General features: G+C 44.5%; 1 protein-coding gene across 4 annotated transcripts in view; it reads left to right on the top strand.

Annotated features, from left to right (window-relative positions):
- Nucleotides 1–21827, top strand: part of LOC147891402 (uncharacterized) — a 264973-nt gene that overhangs the window by 228116 nt on the left and 15030 nt on the right. For 3 of the 4 annotated variants that reach the window (XM_087389724.1, XM_087389723.1, XM_087389725.1), the window contains 7 exons: nucleotides 8624–8739; nucleotides 9006–9075; nucleotides 9436–9503; nucleotides 9668–9794; nucleotides 10201–10323; nucleotides 10411–10832; nucleotides 10920–11015. In XM_087389724.1, coding sequence (XP_087245850.1) covers nucleotides 8624–8739; nucleotides 9006–9075; nucleotides 9436–9503; nucleotides 9668–9794; nucleotides 10201–10323; nucleotides 10411–10832; nucleotides 10920–10977 — 984 coding nt within the window. In that variant the 3' untranslated portion in view covers nucleotides 10978–11015. Of the gene's footprint in view, nucleotides 1–8623; nucleotides 8740–9005; nucleotides 9076–9435; nucleotides 9504–9667; nucleotides 9795–10200; nucleotides 10324–10410; nucleotides 10833–10909; nucleotides 11016–21827 lie in introns of all 4 variants that reach the window. The other variant, XR_015542618.1, reaches the window with a different exon arrangement.

The following is a 21827-nucleotide window of genomic DNA, read 5'->3' as shown; positions in this document are numbered from 1 at the left end:
ATTACTTACCATATAATAAAAGAAGGGGAGGCTCTTCTCTTGGTTTCCAGCATCAATCCATTCCCACTCTCCAGGGTCTCACTATAGATACCTTATGGGGACTCCTCCATATAGCCACAACCTCCATGAACCCAAAAGAGTAAGATAAGGCCTCGGATCTATATGCCACGCAGAGTCTTTACCCTACTTCACATAGCCTAAGATCCTGACAAGCTAACAGGGCATGCCCAAAGGGATATCATCTGAAGAAAGGGAGAGCGTGCCATCTGAATGAACATTAAAGACTAAGGCATACTTCTATGCTCCCAAGAAAGCAATGACCTGAAGAGGACCATATAATCAAAGAAGGGGAGGCTCTTCTCTTGGTTTCCAGCATCAATCCAGTCCCACTCTCTGGGGTCCCACTATAGATACCTTATAGGGACGACTCCATATAGCCACAACCTCCATGAACCCAAAAGAGTAAGATAAGGCCTCGGATCTATGTGCCACGTAGAGTCCTTACCCTGTTCCACATGGCCTAAGATCCTGACAGGATGAAAGGGCATGCCCAAAGGGATATCATTTGAAGAAAGGGAGAGCCTGCCACCTGAATGTACACCTGAATGTACATCAAAGACCAAGGCATTCTTATGTGCTCCCAAGAAAGCAATAAACCTGAAGAGGAATACCTATCCTCGAGAAAGCCCCCATCCACAAGGAACAAACAACTGGCATGTCATCTGTATTCACCCAATCACGGGGTAAGTCTGCATCTATCTGCCGAATCCTCCCTGCAATTCCTCTGAGGTGATCAACCAACTTTTGTTTACGTTCTTCTGGAAGCCTTTGAAAGCTTTTCAGAAACCTACGGAGGCAGCAGGGCCTCTCTCCCACCTAGACTACTGCATATAATGTGACAAACTAAGCTGCCTACCATGCTCATCAAGTACCCTGTCATTCCACATGATCGGCTGCCTGTCAATCTCTTCAAGAGAGGAGGGAACATGAACTTTTGAAGCTGGCCCAAGCCTTCAGAATAGAGACCATAAGTGGGGATGAGGGAGATCTGAGACAGGCTGAATAAAAATCCACCTAGTGCTGTCCATCCAATCTCCACTTGAGGAGGGGCTGCGAGTCTGGATACACTTAATAAAGAAATTTTCCTACGGCTCATCCCCATGCAAAAAACCTCTCACCACAAACTTGCAAATCAAGGCTTTGCATTGCAATCTTGGGTCTATGATGTTGAGACCCCCCTCTTGCGTGGGAAGGATCAAGGTCTCCCAAGCCACCCTGGCAATAGTGTCTGTTGTGCCATCTAGCCCGCTCAATAAAAAATTCCGTATAGGCCTTACGAGCTGAGAGATGCAATCTTCGAGCTGCACCAACAAGAGCAAACATACCAAGCCGTGGCCAGCAAACCCTAGTTAACAAGCATCACCCTGGATGCAAGGTCCAGCTCAGCTGAACTCCAGAAAAGAAGCTTCCTCCTAATACTCTCCAACACATGAGCAAACTGTTGCAAAGAAGAGATGCCCATACCGATCTGGCATCCAAGGCACCCCTTCGGAGTCCACAAGAAGCCGGAATCTGCCCCTGAATCTGGAGTGTCATCATCACTAATTCAAAAGCCATTGGATTTATTCCAATTAATGTGAGCACCTGCTGCAATACAAAACAGGTGGTGAAGGAAGTGAGAGTCTGAGGAGAGGCCTCCAAGAAAATGGCAATGTCATCTGCAAACTCACAATCCACGAGGTCCTTTTGAGCGGAAGTCTAAGCCCTATAATGAAAAATGCTCATAGCCTCAGCCACAAAAAGGAAAAGAAAGGGGGCAAGAGGGCATCCCTAACATACTGATCTAGAAATCTGAAATCTGTTTCCCTCGACTCCTCCGATAAGCACCTAGCTCTGGGTTGACCTGTACAATGATGAAACCCCTCTGATCCACGCATCAAAAAATCCAAAACGATGAAGGGTGCCTTCCAAGAAATCCCAATCTACCTTGTCATATGCTTTTTCAAAGTCCAGAAGTAGAATGGTCATCTTTTGTCCGCTCTGCATGGCCCACTCAGAAGCTTCCCAAAATGAGAAAATATTATCAAGAATACTTCTGCCATGAATAAATCTTGTTTGTGTATCCTATGAATGAGATCTAGAAGTATGGGGTGTAACCGCAAGCTAATTGCTTTCACAAGGATTTTGTAGCAAGTGCCCAATAGAGTGATGGGTCTCCACTGTGACACTAAATTTATGCACCCCCCTTTTGGGATTATATGTATGAGACTCTTCGTAAGTGAGTCAGGCATCTCACTAGTGTCCCAAACGCCCTACAAGGCTGAGGTAATGTGATCGCCAATCATATCCTAAAAAAGAGGAAGTAAGCCCTCTGAACCTGGGCACTTGTCTTTTTTTTTTTTCCAAAAAGATTACTTCATTAAGTATGAATGAAAACCGCAAGAGCTAATTGTACAACGACACTCAGCGGAGTTTTGTTCCCTCCAGGATGTTCCCTTCACTCCTTTCAGAGCTGCTCATGCCTCAGTAGACACGTCTTGGGAGATTTTGGCTAGCATTACAGCGTGGCATATTTGGAGAGCCAGGTATACCAAGGCAATGGAGGGTATCCAGGTCCACCCTTCCCAGACTATGGCCAGTATTTGGACTGACACAGTACACACTCTGATGGCCATTTGGGCGAGCATGCAGGGATCCTCCAGAGAAGCCACTGCCAGGAGAGTTACTTTTTTAAGAGTTTGGAGAGGATCTCCTTTCTTCTTTGAGTCTCCTTCAAGGTTGAAATGGCATTTTCAGCCTCCGCCTTGTTTCTTTATTAGCTCATTTTGAGCTGTTTTTTTTCCTCATGCATTGCATGATGTACTCCCACATTTGAGCTTGCTCCCTCTCGCGGTTTTCATTCATACTTAATGAAGTAATTTTCTTGGGAAAAAAAAGCGCAAGAGCAAGCTCAAATGCAGGAGTACACCATGCCATGCATGAGAGAAAAAACCAGCTCAAAACGAGCTAACAAAAATCCAAGGTGGAGGCTGAAAGTGTCACCTCAACCCTGAAGGAGACTCGGAGAAGAAAGGAGATCTTTTCCAAACTCTGAAAAAAGTACCTCTCCTGGCAGTAGCTACTCTGGAGGATCTCTGCATGCTCTCCGAGATGGCCACCAATGTGTGTATAGTATCAGTCCATCTACTAGCCATAAATTGGGAGGGGTGAACTTGGGAACACTCCACCGCCTCCGTACATCTAGCCCTCCAAATATGCCAAGCTGCAATGCTAGCTAGAATCTCCCATGATGTGTCCACCGAGGCATGAGCAGCTCTGAAAGGAGTGAAGGGAACATCATGGAGAGAACAAGACTCCACAGAGTGTCGTCGTATAATGAGGCTAAGTCTGAGTCATGTCCCTCGCTAGTAAGAGATAACCATGCCACTGATCCCCAAGTCATGAAGAAGGGTGCTCTATGAAATATGCTAAAATCCTAGCAACACCCTTCCAAATCGTCCTCGCCTGCCTGCACTCCCAGAGGCAATGCTGAACTGACTCAACTGACGAATGGCATCAAGGACAAGTAGGGTCAGCCCCAAACCTAGATCTCCACAGGTTCACTGCAATCCCTCCATGCATAGAAAGCCAAAAGAAGAGAGTAATCTTTCTATTCCTTAGAGATTTCTAGAGCCTCCTCCAAAAAAATTTTTGCATCTCCATAGAAATCCGAAAACTATCCCAATGAGGAGCTTTGGAGGACCTCCAACCTCTACTGTTAAGCTGAAATCTCCTGGCATTTGTGACTGCGTAACGAAAGAAGGGGATGCTCTTCTCTCGATGCCCTTCATCAATCCACTCCTACTCCCACTCCCCTGGGTCCCACTGCAAGAACCTAATGGGGATACCACCATATAATTATAGTCTCCAAGATCCAAGTGCCAAGAGAACAGAGTCATGATCAAGATACCACTGAGAGTCCTTGCCCCACTCCATGTAACCTGCAATCCTAACAAGCTGGAAGGCAACCTCCAAAAGAATATCATCTGAAGATCTAAGAAGTCTGCCTCCCAACGACTAAACATCAAAGACAAGGGTCTTCTAAAGTGCATCCCACAAGGTAATAGCCTGTAAAGGCATACCCATCCCTGTAAAAGCTCCCAAGCAAGTGCACTATGTGATAGGCATGTCATCTGTATCTATCCACTCTCCTGGTATGCCTGCATCTATCTGCTGCATCCTGATTGTACTCCCTCTGAGGTGGCCAACTGATAAGAGTCTCTAATCCTCTGGAAGCTTCTTGAAAGCCTTCGAGGCACCTAATGTGGAAGTAGGTCCCCTCTCCCACATAGACCACTACATATAATGTGACACTTCTAGTGATCTGCTATGCTCATCCAAAATAGAGTCATTCCACATGACTGGCTACCTGTCTATTTCTTCACGAGAGTAGGGTGGAGCTCTCTGAAGAGTGCCTCTGAACCTGCCCCAAGCTTTCATAATGGCAGCCATGAGAGGGGAAGAGGGAGATCTAAGATGGGCTGAAGTAAAAATCCATCTCGAGCTATCCATCCAATCTCCCCTGTGAGAAGGTGTACAAGATTGAATGTTGTGCAAGAAAAAATCTTTCTAAGGCTCATGTCCAGGCATCAATCCTCTCACTACAAATTTGCATAGCAAGGCCATACACTGCAATTTCGGATCAATAATATTGAGACCTCCTTCCCTTGTGGGGAGAATGAGGATCTTCCAAGTCAACCTGGCTATCACATCTGAGGTGCCATCTAACCCACTACAAAGAAAGTTCATGATAGGTCTCATGAGCTGAGATATACAACCTCTAGATCTGCACCAACAAGAGCAAACGAACTAGGCAGTAGCCAATAATACCTGGTTCCAGGTGAATCCTATGTCAATTCCCCAGTCTGGAGTGTCCTCATCTTACTAATCCAAAAGCCATTGGATTTGTTCCAATTAATATGAGCCCCTGCTGCAGTGTAAACAAATCCAAGGCTGTCCTGAACGAGGTGAGTGTCTGTGGTGTGGCATGTAAAAGAACAGCTGGATCATCTACCAACTCACTATCCAATAGCTCATCCTCCTACCTCAACGGAAGACACAGCCCTATAATATCAGCTTGAGCTCTAAGGTAATAGCTCATAGCTTCGGCCACAAATAGAAAGAGAAAGGGAGCTAAAGGCATCCCTGACGGACCGATCTGGTAATCTGAATCCTATCTCCCCTGACTCCACCAATGAGATCCTGGCTATGGGTTGATCTATAGAGAGTTGACACCCCTCTGATCCATGCATCTGTGAATCCAAAGTGAATCCAAAGCGAGCAAGGGTACCCTCTAGAAAGCCCAAGTCTACTCTGTCATAAGCTTTCTCAAAGTCTAGGAGTAGAATGGCAAGCCTATGGCCATTATGCATGGCCCAGTCAGAAGCCTCCCAAAATGAGAATATGTTATGGAAGATGCTCCTGCCATGCACAAATCCCGTCTTCGTATCATGTATAAGATCTAGAAGAAAGGGATGTAGACGTAGGATGATTGCTTTTGCTAAGATTTTGTACAGAGTACCCAACAGAGTGATAGGTTTCCATTGAGACACTAAATTCCTGCATCCCCCTTTTGGGATAAAATGAATGAGGCCTTCGTAAGTGAGTCTGGCACTTGCCATTATGAAGGGCAAGAAGTGCAGTCCTGAACTCTATGTCTGTGAAAGGTGCATCAAGAGAGACTCTCATATTAGGTTTCACCAACATAGGAATGCCCTGCCAAATGACATGCCTGGCATTAATTGTAGCCTCGCTACTGAGATCTGCTGTGAGAAGGGAGGCATTAAGATTTGAAGCTATTCGCATGACGGCATCTGGATCTGACTGCAAAACTCTGTCTGAGTCAATGAGCTGAGAAACACACTCTCTACTATGCCTGTGGCCATGAGTAGAGAAGAAATGCTTATTGACTCTACCTCCCATCTGGATCTAGAAGGACTCTCGTGCATGAACGACATACTATGCTCTCTGATCCAACAATAACTGATGAAGAGCCCTTACTGCAGCAAGGCGCTCCTGAATCCAAGCATTTGGGGGCCTCTTCTACTCTTCCCTCTGCAAAGCTGCCGATTGCTGGCGAACACCAATCTCACGCCTAAGAATCTCACGTCTTACTCGAGGTGGATGCTAATAAAATGGTAGATTGCTTGAAACATTGGAAAGTAGTTCTGAAGATGCAAGGGAGTCATATCCGTAAGGATGGCTAGAAGAAGGCCAAAGATGAAGTGAATCTCCTTCCACTCATGGATCTAGCGAGCCAACTCCATGTGCCCATGGATCTAGCAAGCCCATATTATTTGTGCTAGTGCTTTTAGGTGGTCTTCTAGCAGCTACAAGATCCAATTCCATGCACCCATGGATCTAGTGAGTCTGTTGTCCCACGCCACCTAGCTGAAGTGTCATGTTTCCTATCATGAAACCATCTTGGTCATGGACCTTTGGCTTCCAGATGAGGTCCTTAGTTTTCATTCTATACCCTACATTGAGGGCTGGCCTAGATAAGTCGTGTAAGAGGATGTCACCAAACATGCTTTAAGCTCCGTATTAAGGGGAATCCGTCCGAGTCAATCAAGCCTTCATAAAGATCCATCAGCGTGAGGTCTACCAATGCCCCCCGTCATTGGTGAAAAGAACCTCCATCCAAGGCATGATTGTTAGGTACATGAGGTATGAAACATTAGGAACTTTTAGGGTTCAAATACCTAAAGTTCCTAAATTTTAAGAAATGTTAGAAACACTTTTGTTTTTAAAGTTACATATAAATTTTAGAGGTAGATGGGGTAGCCTATAGGGACATTCGGATAGCGCTAGATGCAAAAGGGAGGCTTGTATCGATTTATGGGAGCCAAGCACTTTCCTTCATTTAACAAATGGTGGTATAATAGAGCCTTCTAAACCACCGAAGTGGCTATTTTTGTTTAGTCCTTCATACGAGGTAATACCTATAGAGCGGCCAGCCTGGGTGATATCTTTGTGTTTTTTCTATTGCACTCTTCATTGTGGAGTTGTATTTTCCTTGGTGTCTATTTCACTAGCAATAGATGTTCTTTTCTCTAGGAGAAAAAGTCACAAATCTAAAGCATATTCTCATGTCCCCCTCTACCTAGTTGCTACTATCCAAATTCTAAATGGCAAACATAAATACTAATTATCTCATAGAAGATAGATCACGATTCTCAATAAAAGGTCTAAGCAAATAACAACCACTGACAAGTGACAAGTCACAAAAACAAAGTATCGAACTGAAAAAATGATTGTAGATTGCAAAAATTAGTGACAAAGTGTCCATTAAAATGTTCCTCAAGTTTCTAATAGTCTTGAAGTACCTAACCATTGAATTTGTAACCCGATTCACCTTGATCCAAGTTCTCCAACATCATCTCATTGGGGAAGGAGTTAGGGCATTTGTGTCCAATCTGAAACCCATTGTCAAGTTGGCGCCAAGCCAATGATGTGTACCACAAGTGCCTTGTTGTACCTATTTCTTGCCCTTTAGTGAAAGGGTGATCTCGATGGCAGTGGGTATCAAGGATGCCTGTCATTAGGCTCCACTGGATAAACCAAATGGCTACCCCCTCACTTGGTCAAGCTTGCTGAGTTTCTAACAAGGGAATTGTGGATGGGACAGTAAAGGAGTTTGGAAAGAGGCTTCCTTTTAAGGAAAACAAGAAAGGGAAAGGCAGACAATGAGTAAGGAAAGGCCTCGGAAAGGGCCCATAAAACACCCAAAAGATGGGGGCTTTCCGGGGTCCAAGGGAGAACAAGGGGCTTTGTGAGCTGCCTCAAGCTGCCCTAGGGCCAAGGGCCTACCTACAGGTAGACAAAAAGCCTAGGAGGGCTTTGAAGAGCCAAAGGCCTCGAAGGGCCAGAGATGTGAAGCTTGGAGGGAGGCAAAACGACCATTCTTCCAAACGTGGTTCATCTTGAAGAGGTAAAGGCATAAAGGTCTGGGAGGAGGAGTACAATGGCACGGGAAAAGAGAAAGAAGATAAATCCCAGCTGTCTAAAACGGCAAGACAGCAGCAGAAGGGTTGCTCTAGCAAATGGTGAAGAGGAAAAGAGGGCCGGAAGAGAAAGAGGAATGTGGGAAACAAGAAATTGAAGAAGAAAGAGCGAAATCCAGGACAGCCGAGCTGCGAGAAGGTGGGATAGAAGGATAAAGGTGTCGCCTGGGTGGCAAATAGGGAAAAACTGGAAGGAAAAGGAAGAGGGTGGGGAAGTAGAGGGGGAGGTGAGTCGAGGCAGGAAGGGGCAACGCTAGCAGATCGTGGAGCAGCAGGTCGACCACACATGAGCAATTGTATCCTTTGTATTCCCTTTGCTAACAAGGAACCACACGATTTCGTCTCACATGCAAGCTGCCAATGTAAGCCATATTTCACACGTGAATCACAATCACCAAACCTAGTTCTATATTGTGCCAACCTGTCCCTGAATGCCCAAAAAATCAGTTAGGTTGAAGATACAAATATAACTGTTTTAATGCTTTTCCACACACCTGTTGTAGCAAAGCCATATCACAACAATTTTTTGCAACAGTAAAAAGAGTGCTAGAGATGACTTGTTACATCCTTTGCAAATGCAGAGTTCGAGAAAAGCTGGTGGAGTGGCTGCTGACACCTTGACCGATGCAGAAGAAGACATACCCTTGGATAAGGAGAAGTGGCTAAAATCACGCCCATATGCCCCTGTAGCAAACTTGTAAGCACACCAGAAAAACTGTATCAATATATTATTTATGTTCCAATCAAGGGGAAACCAATAATGCAATAATTCAAATAAACTGGTTGATGACCTGTTAATTATCCCATTTCACGCATCAGGAGGTGAAATAACATCTTTCAAATTGAACCCCCCCCAGGGGGGAAAAAACTCTCTTTCAAATGGAACAAAATGTTGGAAATAAGATGCACAAGAAATTGTACTTTTCAATCCTTGTGGTGTAAATATGTGGGATCTGTTTGCAGGCCATATGCACTGGCAAGGTATCCACACTCCCCAACTTTGTTTGCAAGCAAGCGTAATGAAGTTTCTAGAGTAATTGACAAACTCTGATTTTATTTTATATTGTCGTTGACAGTAATGTCTTTGCCTTTTCTATACATTATTAAATACCAATATAGGAGCAGTAATGTCTTTGCCTTTTCTATACATTAAATACTAATGTAGGAGCAGCAATCATGAGAATTATGAATGTCAATAATGAGAACAATAGTGAGTATGAAACATATAACCTAACATTTTAAACGTTAACTCAATTCTATTGTATTGTTTACAGAAATGATGCATTATTTAAAGTTTCCATCAACATATGTCTTTTGTTTTATCCTTGACCTCCATATATTATAGACCACATACAGTGTAGTTCTTCACTTGAATAAATATGATACTATGCAGCACCTTGAAAGGCTTTTGGGAGAGGAGCTAAAGATTTTTGGAATTCCTCCTAATGCTGAAGGCATCAGGTAAATATAAATTTCTGTCTTTATATAAAAAGGGTCCCCTGGTGTAAATCTCACAATCTGTATAATGGCACTAAAGAATTTCCAGAGACTAAATAAAAGCATGTCTCAATCAACTAATTGGAAAATTTATCTCAGCTTGATGCTATTTGTTGACTTGATCGCAGTGATGCGAAGTATGCCATTGTTGCAGCAGCACTTGAGAAGCAGCGAGCATACCGACTTTCCACTGCACCTTCAAATGAGAAAAGAATCATGGAGTATGAAAGAAGCACAGTTTTATGGCAGATAGAGGTGAACCAAATTAAGTGTGTACATTTGTCATAATAAATGATAAATGTACTTTACAAATTGATATTGATTTGGGCAGCCACTTCACTATCATCCTCTCTCTCACGCACTCACTTGCATTTCACCCTTACCTCTTGTTTAGCCTGCCTTTTTCCGGTGACACTCGCAAGTGATGGATGGATGATCTAAAGTTTTATGTTGGCCTTCCATCTAAGATCAGTGAATGGCTACCCATTTAACCGATGCTTGTTTTGCCCTAGTGGCAATGAGAACCTGCTTTTTTTCTTCTTCTTTTTTCAAATGACATACGACCCTCCCTGAGATACCTCAAGGGAGGAAAAACCTGCAGTACAATAAATTCACCCTAGATGGGTCAAAGTAAACTCCTAATCATAGCAATTCTTTGCAGAGAGCTGTCCATTCTCGTGATAGGAGCATTCTTGAATCTATTTTTGATGAAGGGACTGAGTCTGGTTCAGGAAATTATGTCAACATAGAGGATCCAGAATCCGAGGAAGATGAAATTTTACAGGTGTCCATCATTTACCCAGGTCTCAATTGATGCCATTTGACCTTCTAATGAACTTCAGTGTTCTTATCAATGTTCTTATGGTGGCAGAGTCCAAGTGTAGCTCAGTCTCAGAGAACTGAAAGAGGGCATAACCTGGATTGTGAAGCTGATTTCACTGGCAGAAGGTCAATATCGCAGCAGGGAAGTGATCACTCAGATGCTTATGGAAAGTTACGAGATCAGACACAGCTATCAGAGGTGCACTCTAGCACAAAAAGTCCTCTCACAAGACGCAGTCTTGATGATGCTGAAACACACACTTTTCAAGTGGTGGGGCAGTTGACAACCCAAAGGGTATTGTCACTATCTGATGATAATCAACAACAGCATAAGATAGTGCTCTCCGCAGTTTCAAGCCCGACATCAAGGATTCCAGAATATCCATTTGCAAACCCAGAAGAAGATCTGGGTTTGGGGGATTGGGAAAGTGATGGGGAAAATGGCAGCAGCATTGCACACAGTAGCCCAAGGTGAGATGAATATTTCTACATTAACTGTAGAGGAATATAATAAAATGATTTTTTATGTTGATAACATTAATCTGTAGTGGAGAACAGGAAAAGTGCAAAAGATGAACAGAATGATGGAGCATCTGCAAGTTCCAAGAAGCTGTAGGGAAGTTTTCAATCAAAGCCAAGGATATGAGCAGAATGGTGAGCCTCATTTTCACTCCCTAATCTTCACATGAACTCCCTACTGCTGTCAGCAACTATGTACATAGCAACTAATGTGAAGTATTGAAGTTGAATGGATGACAAGAATCTGAAATAAGGAAATGCCAAACGAATTTCATGTTCAAATGTTATAATCTTATAAAAAATTTATTGGAAGACGGTTTCTATGACATACATATTGATTGTGTGTGTGTGTGCACAAAATGATGTTGTGTTTGATCCTCCTCCAGCTTGATATGTAACTTTTTACTTGGCTGCCTCATGACTTTTGCTATGAGGCTTTACTTGTAAATTTTTCCTTTGCACTTATTAATGGGTTTTTACCTCATTTGGGGTTTCCCACAGAAATATAAGATTTCACAAAAAAAAAGTGAGTGCGCAGAATGACATCTCCACACAAAAAAAAAAGTGTGCGCGAAATGATGGGAATCACAGAGTCTTTAGAGAGCCTACTTCTTCCATGTTCTACCCTAATAGAAGTCTTTCATTTGAAAAAGGAAAAAAGGGCATGATTTTGATATTGTTAGGGATTCCAATGGGATTTGATGCTTCCATGAATGGTTCCTAGACAAGTTCAAATAAAAAATAGACAAATGGAGAGGATTACAAGCAAAACTTGCAAGGAGGAGAATGAGGTTAAATCACTGCATATATGCAATTGCCATTTTTTACCTTTCATATGCCGGTGTCCTTCGATTTTTTATTTGGAATAATTCACCAAGCTATGCAGGTCTTTCCTCTAGCAAGGGGACATTGACAAGAAAAGAATAGTTAAGGTTAGAATCCCTTCTATACCACACCTAAGGAAGAAGGAGGGCTAGGTGTGGTTGACATCCGACAGTCTGCTTTTAAGCTTTCTTCTACTTGGATCATCAAGGCTGTGCTAAAACCTCAAGAGGATTGGGCTCAATCGCTTCGTAGGAATTTCTCATATGTGAGACCCAAGATAACCTAGCTGGAAGCGATATCCTAGGTTAGCATCTCTCTTTGATCTTGAACCTTGTACTTCAAAGGGAAGCCCCTTGTGGAGATCCCTGTGGTAGTCTTTTGAGGCTATAAAAATTTAAATCCTCTTGTCATGCTAGCACCAGGAGACGTGACATTATCAAACGTGAGGTTGGCGTTCGCCAACAGTTGGGAGCCCTACAAAGGGAAGAGTAGAAGAGACCTACATATGCTTGGATTGAGGACTGTCCTGCTGCAGCAAGGGCTCATTAGCAGACATTGTTAGATCAAAGAGCAGAGTATGCCTTTCATGCACGAGAGTCATTTTGGACTCAAATGGGAGGTAGAGTCAATCAAGCACTTCTTCACCAAGCTGCCCTTTACGCTTTCCCTCACATTGCTCGCTCCACTCATCCACCGCCACTTGGGACTGTCCCTTGTAATAGCTCGTACGATGATAAGTGCAAGGCTTTATGCTGTCAACTTAGATTTGAAACCAAAAACCACCTCCCGAACAAGAACCAGCGACACTACATGAGTATCGTCGATTGGTACATAGGAAGAAGCTGGATTTCGTCCGTCGAAACGAGGAAGAACTACTTAATATTCTCTTTAGTATCAACTCTAAGGACTTTTGGTGGAGATTTCTAGAGGGGCGGTCCCCTTCACCACTCACTGACACTCGACTCTGGCATAATTATGCACGCACACTTTATGATATCCCAAATCAGCCAGCTCCTGATCTCTTACACATACCCCGTTCCATATCCTACACACTCTTCACTAGGGGTGGCGTAAAGGATGCCGTGATGAAACTTCATAATGGCCTTCATAATGGCCGAGTGAAAGATCATGAGGGCATATGCATTGAATTCATTACATATGGGATTAGTCTCCTAGCCCTGATCTTAGCAAAGCTCTTTAATGATGATGTTTGTCTGGGGTTCCCACGCACCGGGATTGTTAACAATATTTCACCCATCCACAAGGCAGGGAATCCCATGAGCCCGGAGAACTACAGGACCATTATGATTGGACATGTTATGTCCAAGATTTATGCATCAGTGCTTGATTCTGAGATCAGTCGATTCGCAGAGATGTAGGGACTTAGAGCAGATGGACAGGCTGGATTCCGACATGATCATGGGACCATGGATCACATCCTCACACTTAGGTGCATCATCGAGGAGGCGAGGGCATGGAAACAGAGGGTTTATTACATCTTTGTGTATTTTCACAAAGTCATTAATACGGTGCTGAGAGCCCCGCCTCATCAGGAGTCAGTAAGGCTTGGGTTATGACCAGGAGATCATTTGGGCTGTCATGGCACTTTACGAGTGGCTCTGAGGCAGAGTTCGGATAGTGGACAGATGAGATCACGAGTACTATTGGGGTCAAACAAGGGTGTCCTTTATTAACAACCCTGTTTGGACTCTATATTGATGAGCTTGAGACAGTTATGCAGACACTAGGGGGGAGAGGGATGCTCTCTTGCTGGCACTCTGATCGAGATCTTGTTATACGCAAAGGACGTGGCTCTTATCGTCCTCAGCAAAGGGCCTCCAGAGACACCTAGATGCACTCCAAGCCTTTTGTGATTCCCATGATTTGAAGGTCAACCTTGGTAAAACCAAGGTCATGATCTTCAACACATCCCAAGCGACTATGCATCGGGAGTAGTTCACCTTCAACGGGTCGCCAGTTGAGATTGTTTCATCATATACATACCTAGGGGTTCTCTTCTCTAGACCTATCTTTACTATCAGACCGGCGATGCATGCCCGACTGAGCACAGGATACGCTTCATTGGCCAGACTAGAGAGGCAGTTCTTTTGCTTCCTTTTCCAGGACCCGCGGACCAAGGGTTTACTTTTTGACTCCCTAGTCTACCCAGTGGGGATGTATGGCATCCCTAGTTGGGGTCCGGATCAGTCCGATGTAGAGTGGGCTCAGGTGGAGCACCTATAGGTCCTTATGCTATCATGGATGATTCGCAGTAAGCCATCAGTTCCTCACTAGATTATTCAGGCTGGGTTTGGGTCCTCTCCACTATAGCTTGATGCAGCATTTCAGGTTATCACCTACCTATATCGAGTTAGGAGATATGGAGATTACACTTATGGACGCAGTAGACTACCGTGGCTAGTATTGTCCTCCTCCATGGCACTATCAGCACAGCAGCAGGTGACCAAAGATGTTGGTTTGCACGCGTAGAGAGATGGTTTGAGCGACTGGGACTCCACATGGACAGACTTCTCCCCTTCCACCAATATAGCATTGACGTGCCTTTTTCCCACCTCCTATCTCATGAGGTCAACTAGTTCATCTGTGAGGATCTTTTGTAGCTACACACTTTTAGGACCTGGTTGGGACCGAGCGAGCTTTCAGTGAAGCTCAGCTACTACAGGGATCATTGTTTACATGTCATAATAGAGGGTTTTATCGACCCACCTAGATATACGTAGATCCGCCTACCCCACTCACTGAGAATCTCTAGTGGACAGTTTCGGGTCTCTTTACATAGACTTCACATAGAGAGTGGCAGAGATGAGCGTTTGCCCAAGGAGAGGCGCATTTGTACATTGTGTGACACACAGGAGATTAAGTCGGATGAGCATTTCATTTTCAGAAACCCAGTATACTATGAGATTCAAGGACGCTTCTATTGCCTCTTCAGAGATAGTTCTGGGATATTGTATCGCTCTCTCTCCTTTCCAGACCAGAGATACTTAGCCACCTTCGTTCACAAGGTAGTCAGACATCGAGAGCGTTTACTCCGATCATGGAGATAGGAGCAGACCTCCTTGGTAGACTCTTCTCAGAGCTCAATCACTGATTACTTCCAGCCAGACCATGTGGACTCCCCCACCAAGAGACCCCGTCATGATCGTGACACAGAGCCAGCGTCACGATAGCTCAGACAGAGGGTTGAGGCACATATTACACTTGGGGATATCCCTTCCCTATTCGGAGTTGGGGCTCCACCGATAGGGGTCACTGTAGCCCTTATCAGACACAGAGCTACGACCAGGAGACGACACAGGACCAAGTCCAAGGGCAGCCGCCAACACCCTATTTCTGACTTTCTTCCCTCACTACCTCTTTCCCTTGACGCTCTGATGATGAGGATGTTAGTGTTGTATAGACGATCATCATTCTGTGACTATGTAGCACTCAGCGCTTACCATTTTGCATTTTGCATTCTGCATTAGAGTGGATGCTCGTTTAGTAGCTCCACGCACACAGCTTGTTCTATTAGGATTTTGCAAAGTCTCATAGACCCATCGGTCTTTCAAACACTTTAATAAACTTTCTTTCTTTCTTTCTTTCTCTACTCTTGGCCCCATACATAGTGTCTCACATCTTGTTGACTTAGACGGGGTTTTACAGATTGATCATGAGGCCATCATGCACATAGCGACATATTTTTATGAGCAGATCCTGACACACAAGCCAAAGATGATGCCAGATATGTTGTATGGCAGTGTATACCTATGTTGGTGAAACCAGATATGGGGGTCTCACTAGATGCACCTTTTACCAACATAGAGTTCAGGACTGCACTTCTTGACTTTCATAAGGGCAAGTGCTAGGGTTCGGATGGGCTTACCCCGCCCCCTCCTTCTTTATTACTTTTCGGGATATGATTGGGGATCACATTATGTCAAACTCTCCTATTCTAGCCTCTACTGCAGATCACGGGAGCAGCACCATGATTCTCCTCCCAGCCAAATCTTGCTAAGGCTCACGAGCCAGACAGAGATCTGCGTTGAAAATCCCATGAATCATTTTCTTCTCTTCTCTCTCTAGCCTTAGCAAACCCCAAATCCCTAGATAGATCTAGATGCCACATGTCATCTATATAGGGCCTTCCTAATGCAACATTTCATCCCTCTCTTGGGATGCATTTAATTCCTTGCCCCTAGGCAATATCTCAGCACTAGGCCCTTGGTCTTAGATCTATCTAGTCTGGTGCTATCAGCCCTCACCCAGGACCTTGACATTAAATCCCTCCCGATCATTTACATGAAGCGCAAACACATATATTACAGAGATAGATCCTTTAAGGGAAATGTCGACTGATTCTTCCGAGGTCATGCTACCTCGGCTAGAGCGTAACATTCCTTCCCTCTTCAGACATCAGCGTCCTCGATGATAAAGTCTGGGAATACTCTCCGTAACTGATATACGGATTCCCAGGTAGCTTCGGATAGAGGCTGACCATGCCATGCAACCAACACCGTGGGTATCTTTCGATTTCGTATTTGCATTGTTCCTCGGTCCAGGATTCTTGTTGGTTTGCGCCTTGCAATATCCTCTATCTCCTGAAACAAAACCACACCTTCGATTAGTGAGTCACCTGTATGTAAAAATTTCTTTAAGCGTGAAACATGAAAAACCGGGTGCACCTTACACCCATGTGGCAATTCTAATTTATAGGCTACACTGCCTATTCTCTTTAGAATTAACCACGGTCCACAGTATCGAGGTGATAATTTAGCACACTCTCCTGAAGTCAACGACTTCGAGTGCGAAGGAATTCTGAGAAAAACTTTTTCTCCTTCTTCAAATACTCTTATAGACCGATTTTCATCCGCATACACCTTGGCTCTATCCATAGCCTGGCGGATATTCGCTCTCGCAAGTGCTAGCATCTCCCGCATCTGAACTACAAAGTTCGCGGCACTAGGCACTTTTGGAGGTACTCCAACTATAGTCGGATTGGTTGGTCTATAACCATAGTTCAGCTCAAACGGACTGAACCCAGTAGATGAATGCTTCCTATCATTGTAGGCAAACTCCAACAATGGCAACCACTTGTCCCATGTATGTTGCCTCAATGACACATATGCCCTCAGCATATCCTCTAAAGTCTGGTTGACTCTCTCCGTCTGACCATCCGTCTCAGGATGATCCCCACTATTCATTCCCAACTCAGTCCTTAGTGTCTCAAATACCGCTGTCCAAAAATGACCGGTAAATCTAACATCTCTGTCTGACACTGGATCTAGGCAATCCATGCAGACGAAATATATGTCTAATAAACAAATCCGCCACTTGCGGGGCACTAACAGACTCTCTAGTCGGAATGAAGTGAGCCATCTTGGTTAGACGATCAACCACCACAAGGATAGAATTATACCCTCCTTGTGTTGCAGGTAGCCCTACAATAAAATCCATGGAAATGCTCTCCCACTTACTTAGTGGTATTTCCAAGGGCTGTAAAAGTCCGAGTGGCTTCACCCGCTCGGCCTTACTTACCTGACACGAGAAACACCATGTCACATACTCATGAATATGCTTTTTCATCTTTGGCCAAAAGAAATCTCGCTTCACGAGATCATATGTCTTCTCGACTCCTGGATGTCCCGCACACGGGCTATCATGGCATTGTCGAATGACTCTCTGCCTGAGATCATTCTGACCAGGTACTACAACCTTGCCATTTTTAACTAGCATACCATCCCTTATGGTATATCTTGCATAAGTTTTCTGGATGCCAGGTCATCCTTTTCACTTTCCCCGGGTTTTAACACATGAGCTTTAGGCCATAAGCTCTGGACAAACTCGTCCACCTTCTGAGTTTCTCTGATCTCGGTCATTAGAGCACTCTCTAATACCGTGAAACTCAGGTTGTGCATAATACGAGACAATGCATCAGCTACCTTATTGTCTTTTCCTCTTCGGTACCAAATCGTCAAATTAAACTCCTGCATGAGCTCTGCCCACCTAGCTTGGCGGCCCCTCAAGTCAGGCTGTTTACAAAAATGTTTCAGAGTATCATGATCCACATCCACATAAAACTCTGAACCATACAAATAATGTCTCCATGTTTTCAAAGCATGGATAACTGCATACAACTCCAATTCATGAGTTGGCCAATTCCTTTGAGAGGGAGAAAGCTTCTTGCTTTCAAAGGCTACTGGCCTTCCCTCTTGAAGGAGAACTGCTCCTACCGCAATGCCACTTGCATCGGTTTCTAGGAATAACGGTTTCTGGGGATCAACTATTTTTAACACCGGTCCTGTGACCACAGCTTGTTTTATGGTGTTAAAACTTTCCTGTTGATTCTGTCCCCAAACAAAAGGTACTTTATCTGAGGTCAGATCAGTCAATGGCGATACTATTCCGGAATATCCTTTGATATGCCTTCTATAAAACTGGACAAATCCCAAGAATGATCGCAACGCGGTCAGACTCTGAGGGATTGGCCAAGTTAGTATCGCAGCCACTTTCTTCGGATCCATTTCTACCCCCTGTGGAGTAATTATGAACCCTAAATACTCAAGCCTAACCATACACAGTATAGTTTTCTTTTTATTCACATAAAGACTGGCTTTCCTCAAAGTACTGAACACTATCCTTAAGTGTTCACGATGCTCAGTAACACTTTTACTGAATATCAGGATATCGTCAATAAAATGTACTACGAACTTTCCGATATACGGACGTAGTAAATCGTTCATAAGCATGACGAAGGTCGCTAGAGCATTGGTAAGTCCGAAGGGCATTACCAAAAACTCATAATGACCAAACCTGCTCCTGAAAGCGGTTTTATGCACATCCTCGGCTCTAATCCGGATCTGATGATAGCCGCACTTGAGATCTATCTTACTGAAAATCACGGCTCCATGTAATGCATCTAGCAAATCATCAATCCGAGCCATCGGATACCTGTGCTTAACAGTGATATTATTCAATGCTCTGTAATCTATACAGAGGCGAAACGTATCATCCTTTTTCCTCTTTAATATCACTGGCGAAGCAAAAGGTGAGAAACTTGGTTGAATCTGCCCCAACTTGAGGTATTCTTCCAGTTGCCTACGCACCTCCGCTTCTTCAGCAAAACTCATTCTATAGGGAGGTCTATTTACAGGTTCTGCCCCCTGGATCAGTTCAATTTTATGTTGAACTTTTCGCTTTGGAGGTAACCCATAAGGTAGTTCATCCCTAAAACATTCAGAGAACTCCTCTGTTATAAGATTAGCCAGCTTGGCCATCTCACCACTTTGCGTAACATCAGTGCTAGTCGAAGAATCATCCACCGACTCTACCGATGCTGTGCAAAGGTACAAAAACTCTACTTGAGCCTTTCTGATTTCCATCACGGAAACCAACGGTCCCTGAGGTATATCTCTTTCACCTCGCAAGACATAAAGCACATCATTCATCTTGAATTGATATACGTGCTTTTTCCAATCAATGGCTGGATTCTTCCTAGAATGCCACGCCATTCCCAGGGCTATATCCGCATGAGCAAGCTTGGTCATTTCAAAATCAAGCTTCTCAGCATAGTCCTGAATCCGAAGCTCCAACTGGGTAACCCTTTGGTCCCATACTTCAGTTGAACTTCCATCTGCCATCCTGACTGTATACGCATAGTCAGAGGGACTTGTCTTTAGTTTCAGCCTCTTCACGAGCTTGGAGTTAATCACATTGTGAGTTGACGCCGAGTCAAACAACACAATGACATCATGACTGGCCACTTGCCCTTTCATTTTAATTAACTCCGTATCATTGAAGGCTGTATACCCCGTTGCTGCGGGCTTAGATAGGATGTTATCAGGTGCACTCGTCACTAACTTAGCAACAGACACACAGAACAAACAAGGTACTAACCTCTGAGAAGATCCCGCTAGCTGAATCTGCATCTCTTCCGCTCTGGGACTTCCCTGCATCTCCACGTCGCACTCTGAGATCACCATCTCAGCCATCCGATGATCTTTATTACGTGGACAATCTCTCCACTGATGAGGTTGAAGGCAACCAAAGCACAAGCCTTCTCTCCTCGCTTTTTCCCTTTGTTCTGGGTTCAAGGGAGACTTAGACCAAGCCCTTGCTGCCATTGGAGTTACTTTCCTCTTCACTCCAATGGTGGTACTTGGTTTAGGAGTTTCAGCCGGTCTCGCCTGCTTGGCTTGACCACTCGGCTGCCACTCCCTCTACTAGCCCACTTCTTCTTAAACCCAGATTTCTTCGGATACCCATACTGGGTTCCGACCTGTGCAAACCCACTTGGCTTGCTGCCCTTGGCATCCTCGTAGTTCAGGGCTATAGCTATTGCATCATCTAGCGTGTTCGCGTACTTAGCCCGAACTTCCATTTTTATTCGATCATTCAATCCAAATATGAAATCTTTTACTTGGATTGATTGAGGCAGGGGTTCATCAACCTTCATTACACTCTCTCGAAACTTATCAGTGTATTCTGCCACTGATAAATTTCTCTGACGAAGGTTCCTATATTGATCCCAAGCTCGGGATGCTTCGTCAAGAGGTAAGAAGTGTTTCCAGAACTCTCTTTTAAACCCCTCCCAGGTAGTGGATGCTATGCCATCTTTTTGTTGTTTAATCCACCACCGATCCGCTGCCTCATTAAACATATGGGTGGCCTCGCGGATCTTTTTGATGTCATTTCTGATCTCATAAATGGCGAACGCCTCGTCCTATTTGTGTAACTAGGTCTCAATGACATCGGAGCTACGGTCGTTCATCCGACCAGAATACTTTTCCGGTCTGTAATTCGCAATATTTGGCACTTTAGCCTTTCTAGGCTCGACCGTATGGACACTAGACTCCAGTTCCATTGGAGCCTTACCCTTCTCTTCTCGAGAAGGTCTGGCAGACATACTCTGTAACGCTCTCCTAAGTTCAGATTGCCCTGCGTTGGCTTGTAATTGCTGCGCTAACAACTGTTGCAAGGCATCCTCCAGCAATGCAATCCTGCCAGATAAAGTGTGAGCTACTGGGCGCGATCCCTGCTGGGTCGGCCGGACTCCTGATTCACCAGGGTCCCTCCTGGAAGCCCCTTCTTCTGCTTCCATTTAGTTCAATAGGTGTTTTGTTTTGGGGTTTTTTTTTTTTTTTTAATTTATAAATAAACACCCCTAGAACACTGTAATCACAAGCTGACACAATTTAGTGTACTGACACTCTGAACACATTTCCCTATACTAGGGAATTCCTGCAATCCCACATTCACACTGATCAAGCATTTAATACAGGCATATATCACAGATGGCGCTTTTCCCTATACTAGGGAAATTCCTGCAGTCTAATTCCAACTGAAGCACACAGGCATATCCTCAAGCATAATCTATCCTTGCTATAGCATCATAAACTGTGACCTCTGCTAAAACCACAAAAGTCTAACTGCTTCTGACAAAACAGGAATAACGAAAACCAAAAGGGAAAATAGATAAAGTGCTCCCTGGAAACTCCCCGCAATTCGAATCCCGCAGCTTGCAGCCTGTACGTACGGCCTGCTCTCAGATCTCACAAGTCATCCGTACTCTGACTGTATATGCGACAGGGAAGCAGTCGACAGCTGTTACCAACAGCTCTCCACGGGCTTCTCTATGCACCGAATAGCCTCCCGCAAGGTCACCTCGACACAGTAACGATGCCTTCTACCAACGACCAACGAACACAAACAGCAGTCGAAGACCTTCGTCACACGAACCTCTGTCAGGCCCGATCATTTACTACGATCAGTGCGGGAGGGCTACGCTCAGACACGTCGTCATAGTCCACTACGTCCATCGCATGGAGGTCATAAGTAGCAGGACCCTCCTGCGCTCTTCATCCCTCGTTTCGTCGAAAGACCTGCCTAATTCCGAGTTCTAGCTATGGTTCGTCAACAGTCCTCTTTTCGTTTACTGCTCTCTTGATTACGTTCCTTTGAGTTGCCTTACGGGAGCGCCTTCTATCACAGACTCCCGCTGTTCGTCGTCACAGCACACAGGTACTTCGATGATCCCACGCTATACGTCTCGTGAGGTCACCGTCGGGTGATTCGCCACCAACGCTCCACTTCGTAGCCTTCTTCAGTACGTCACCCGTTCCT

This window comes from Dipteris shenzhenensis, chromosome 18 (genome assembly GCF_047967505.1).
Source record: "Dipteris shenzhenensis isolate YYH24624 ecotype China chromosome 18, Dip_SZ_1.0, whole genome shotgun sequence".
In the NCBI taxonomy this organism is placed as follows: Eukaryota; Viridiplantae; Streptophyta; class Polypodiopsida; order Gleicheniales; family Dipteridaceae; genus Dipteris; species Dipteris shenzhenensis.
The sequence above is the reverse complement of the archived record's forward strand: the minus strand, read 5'-3'. Positions and strand labels throughout refer to the sequence as shown.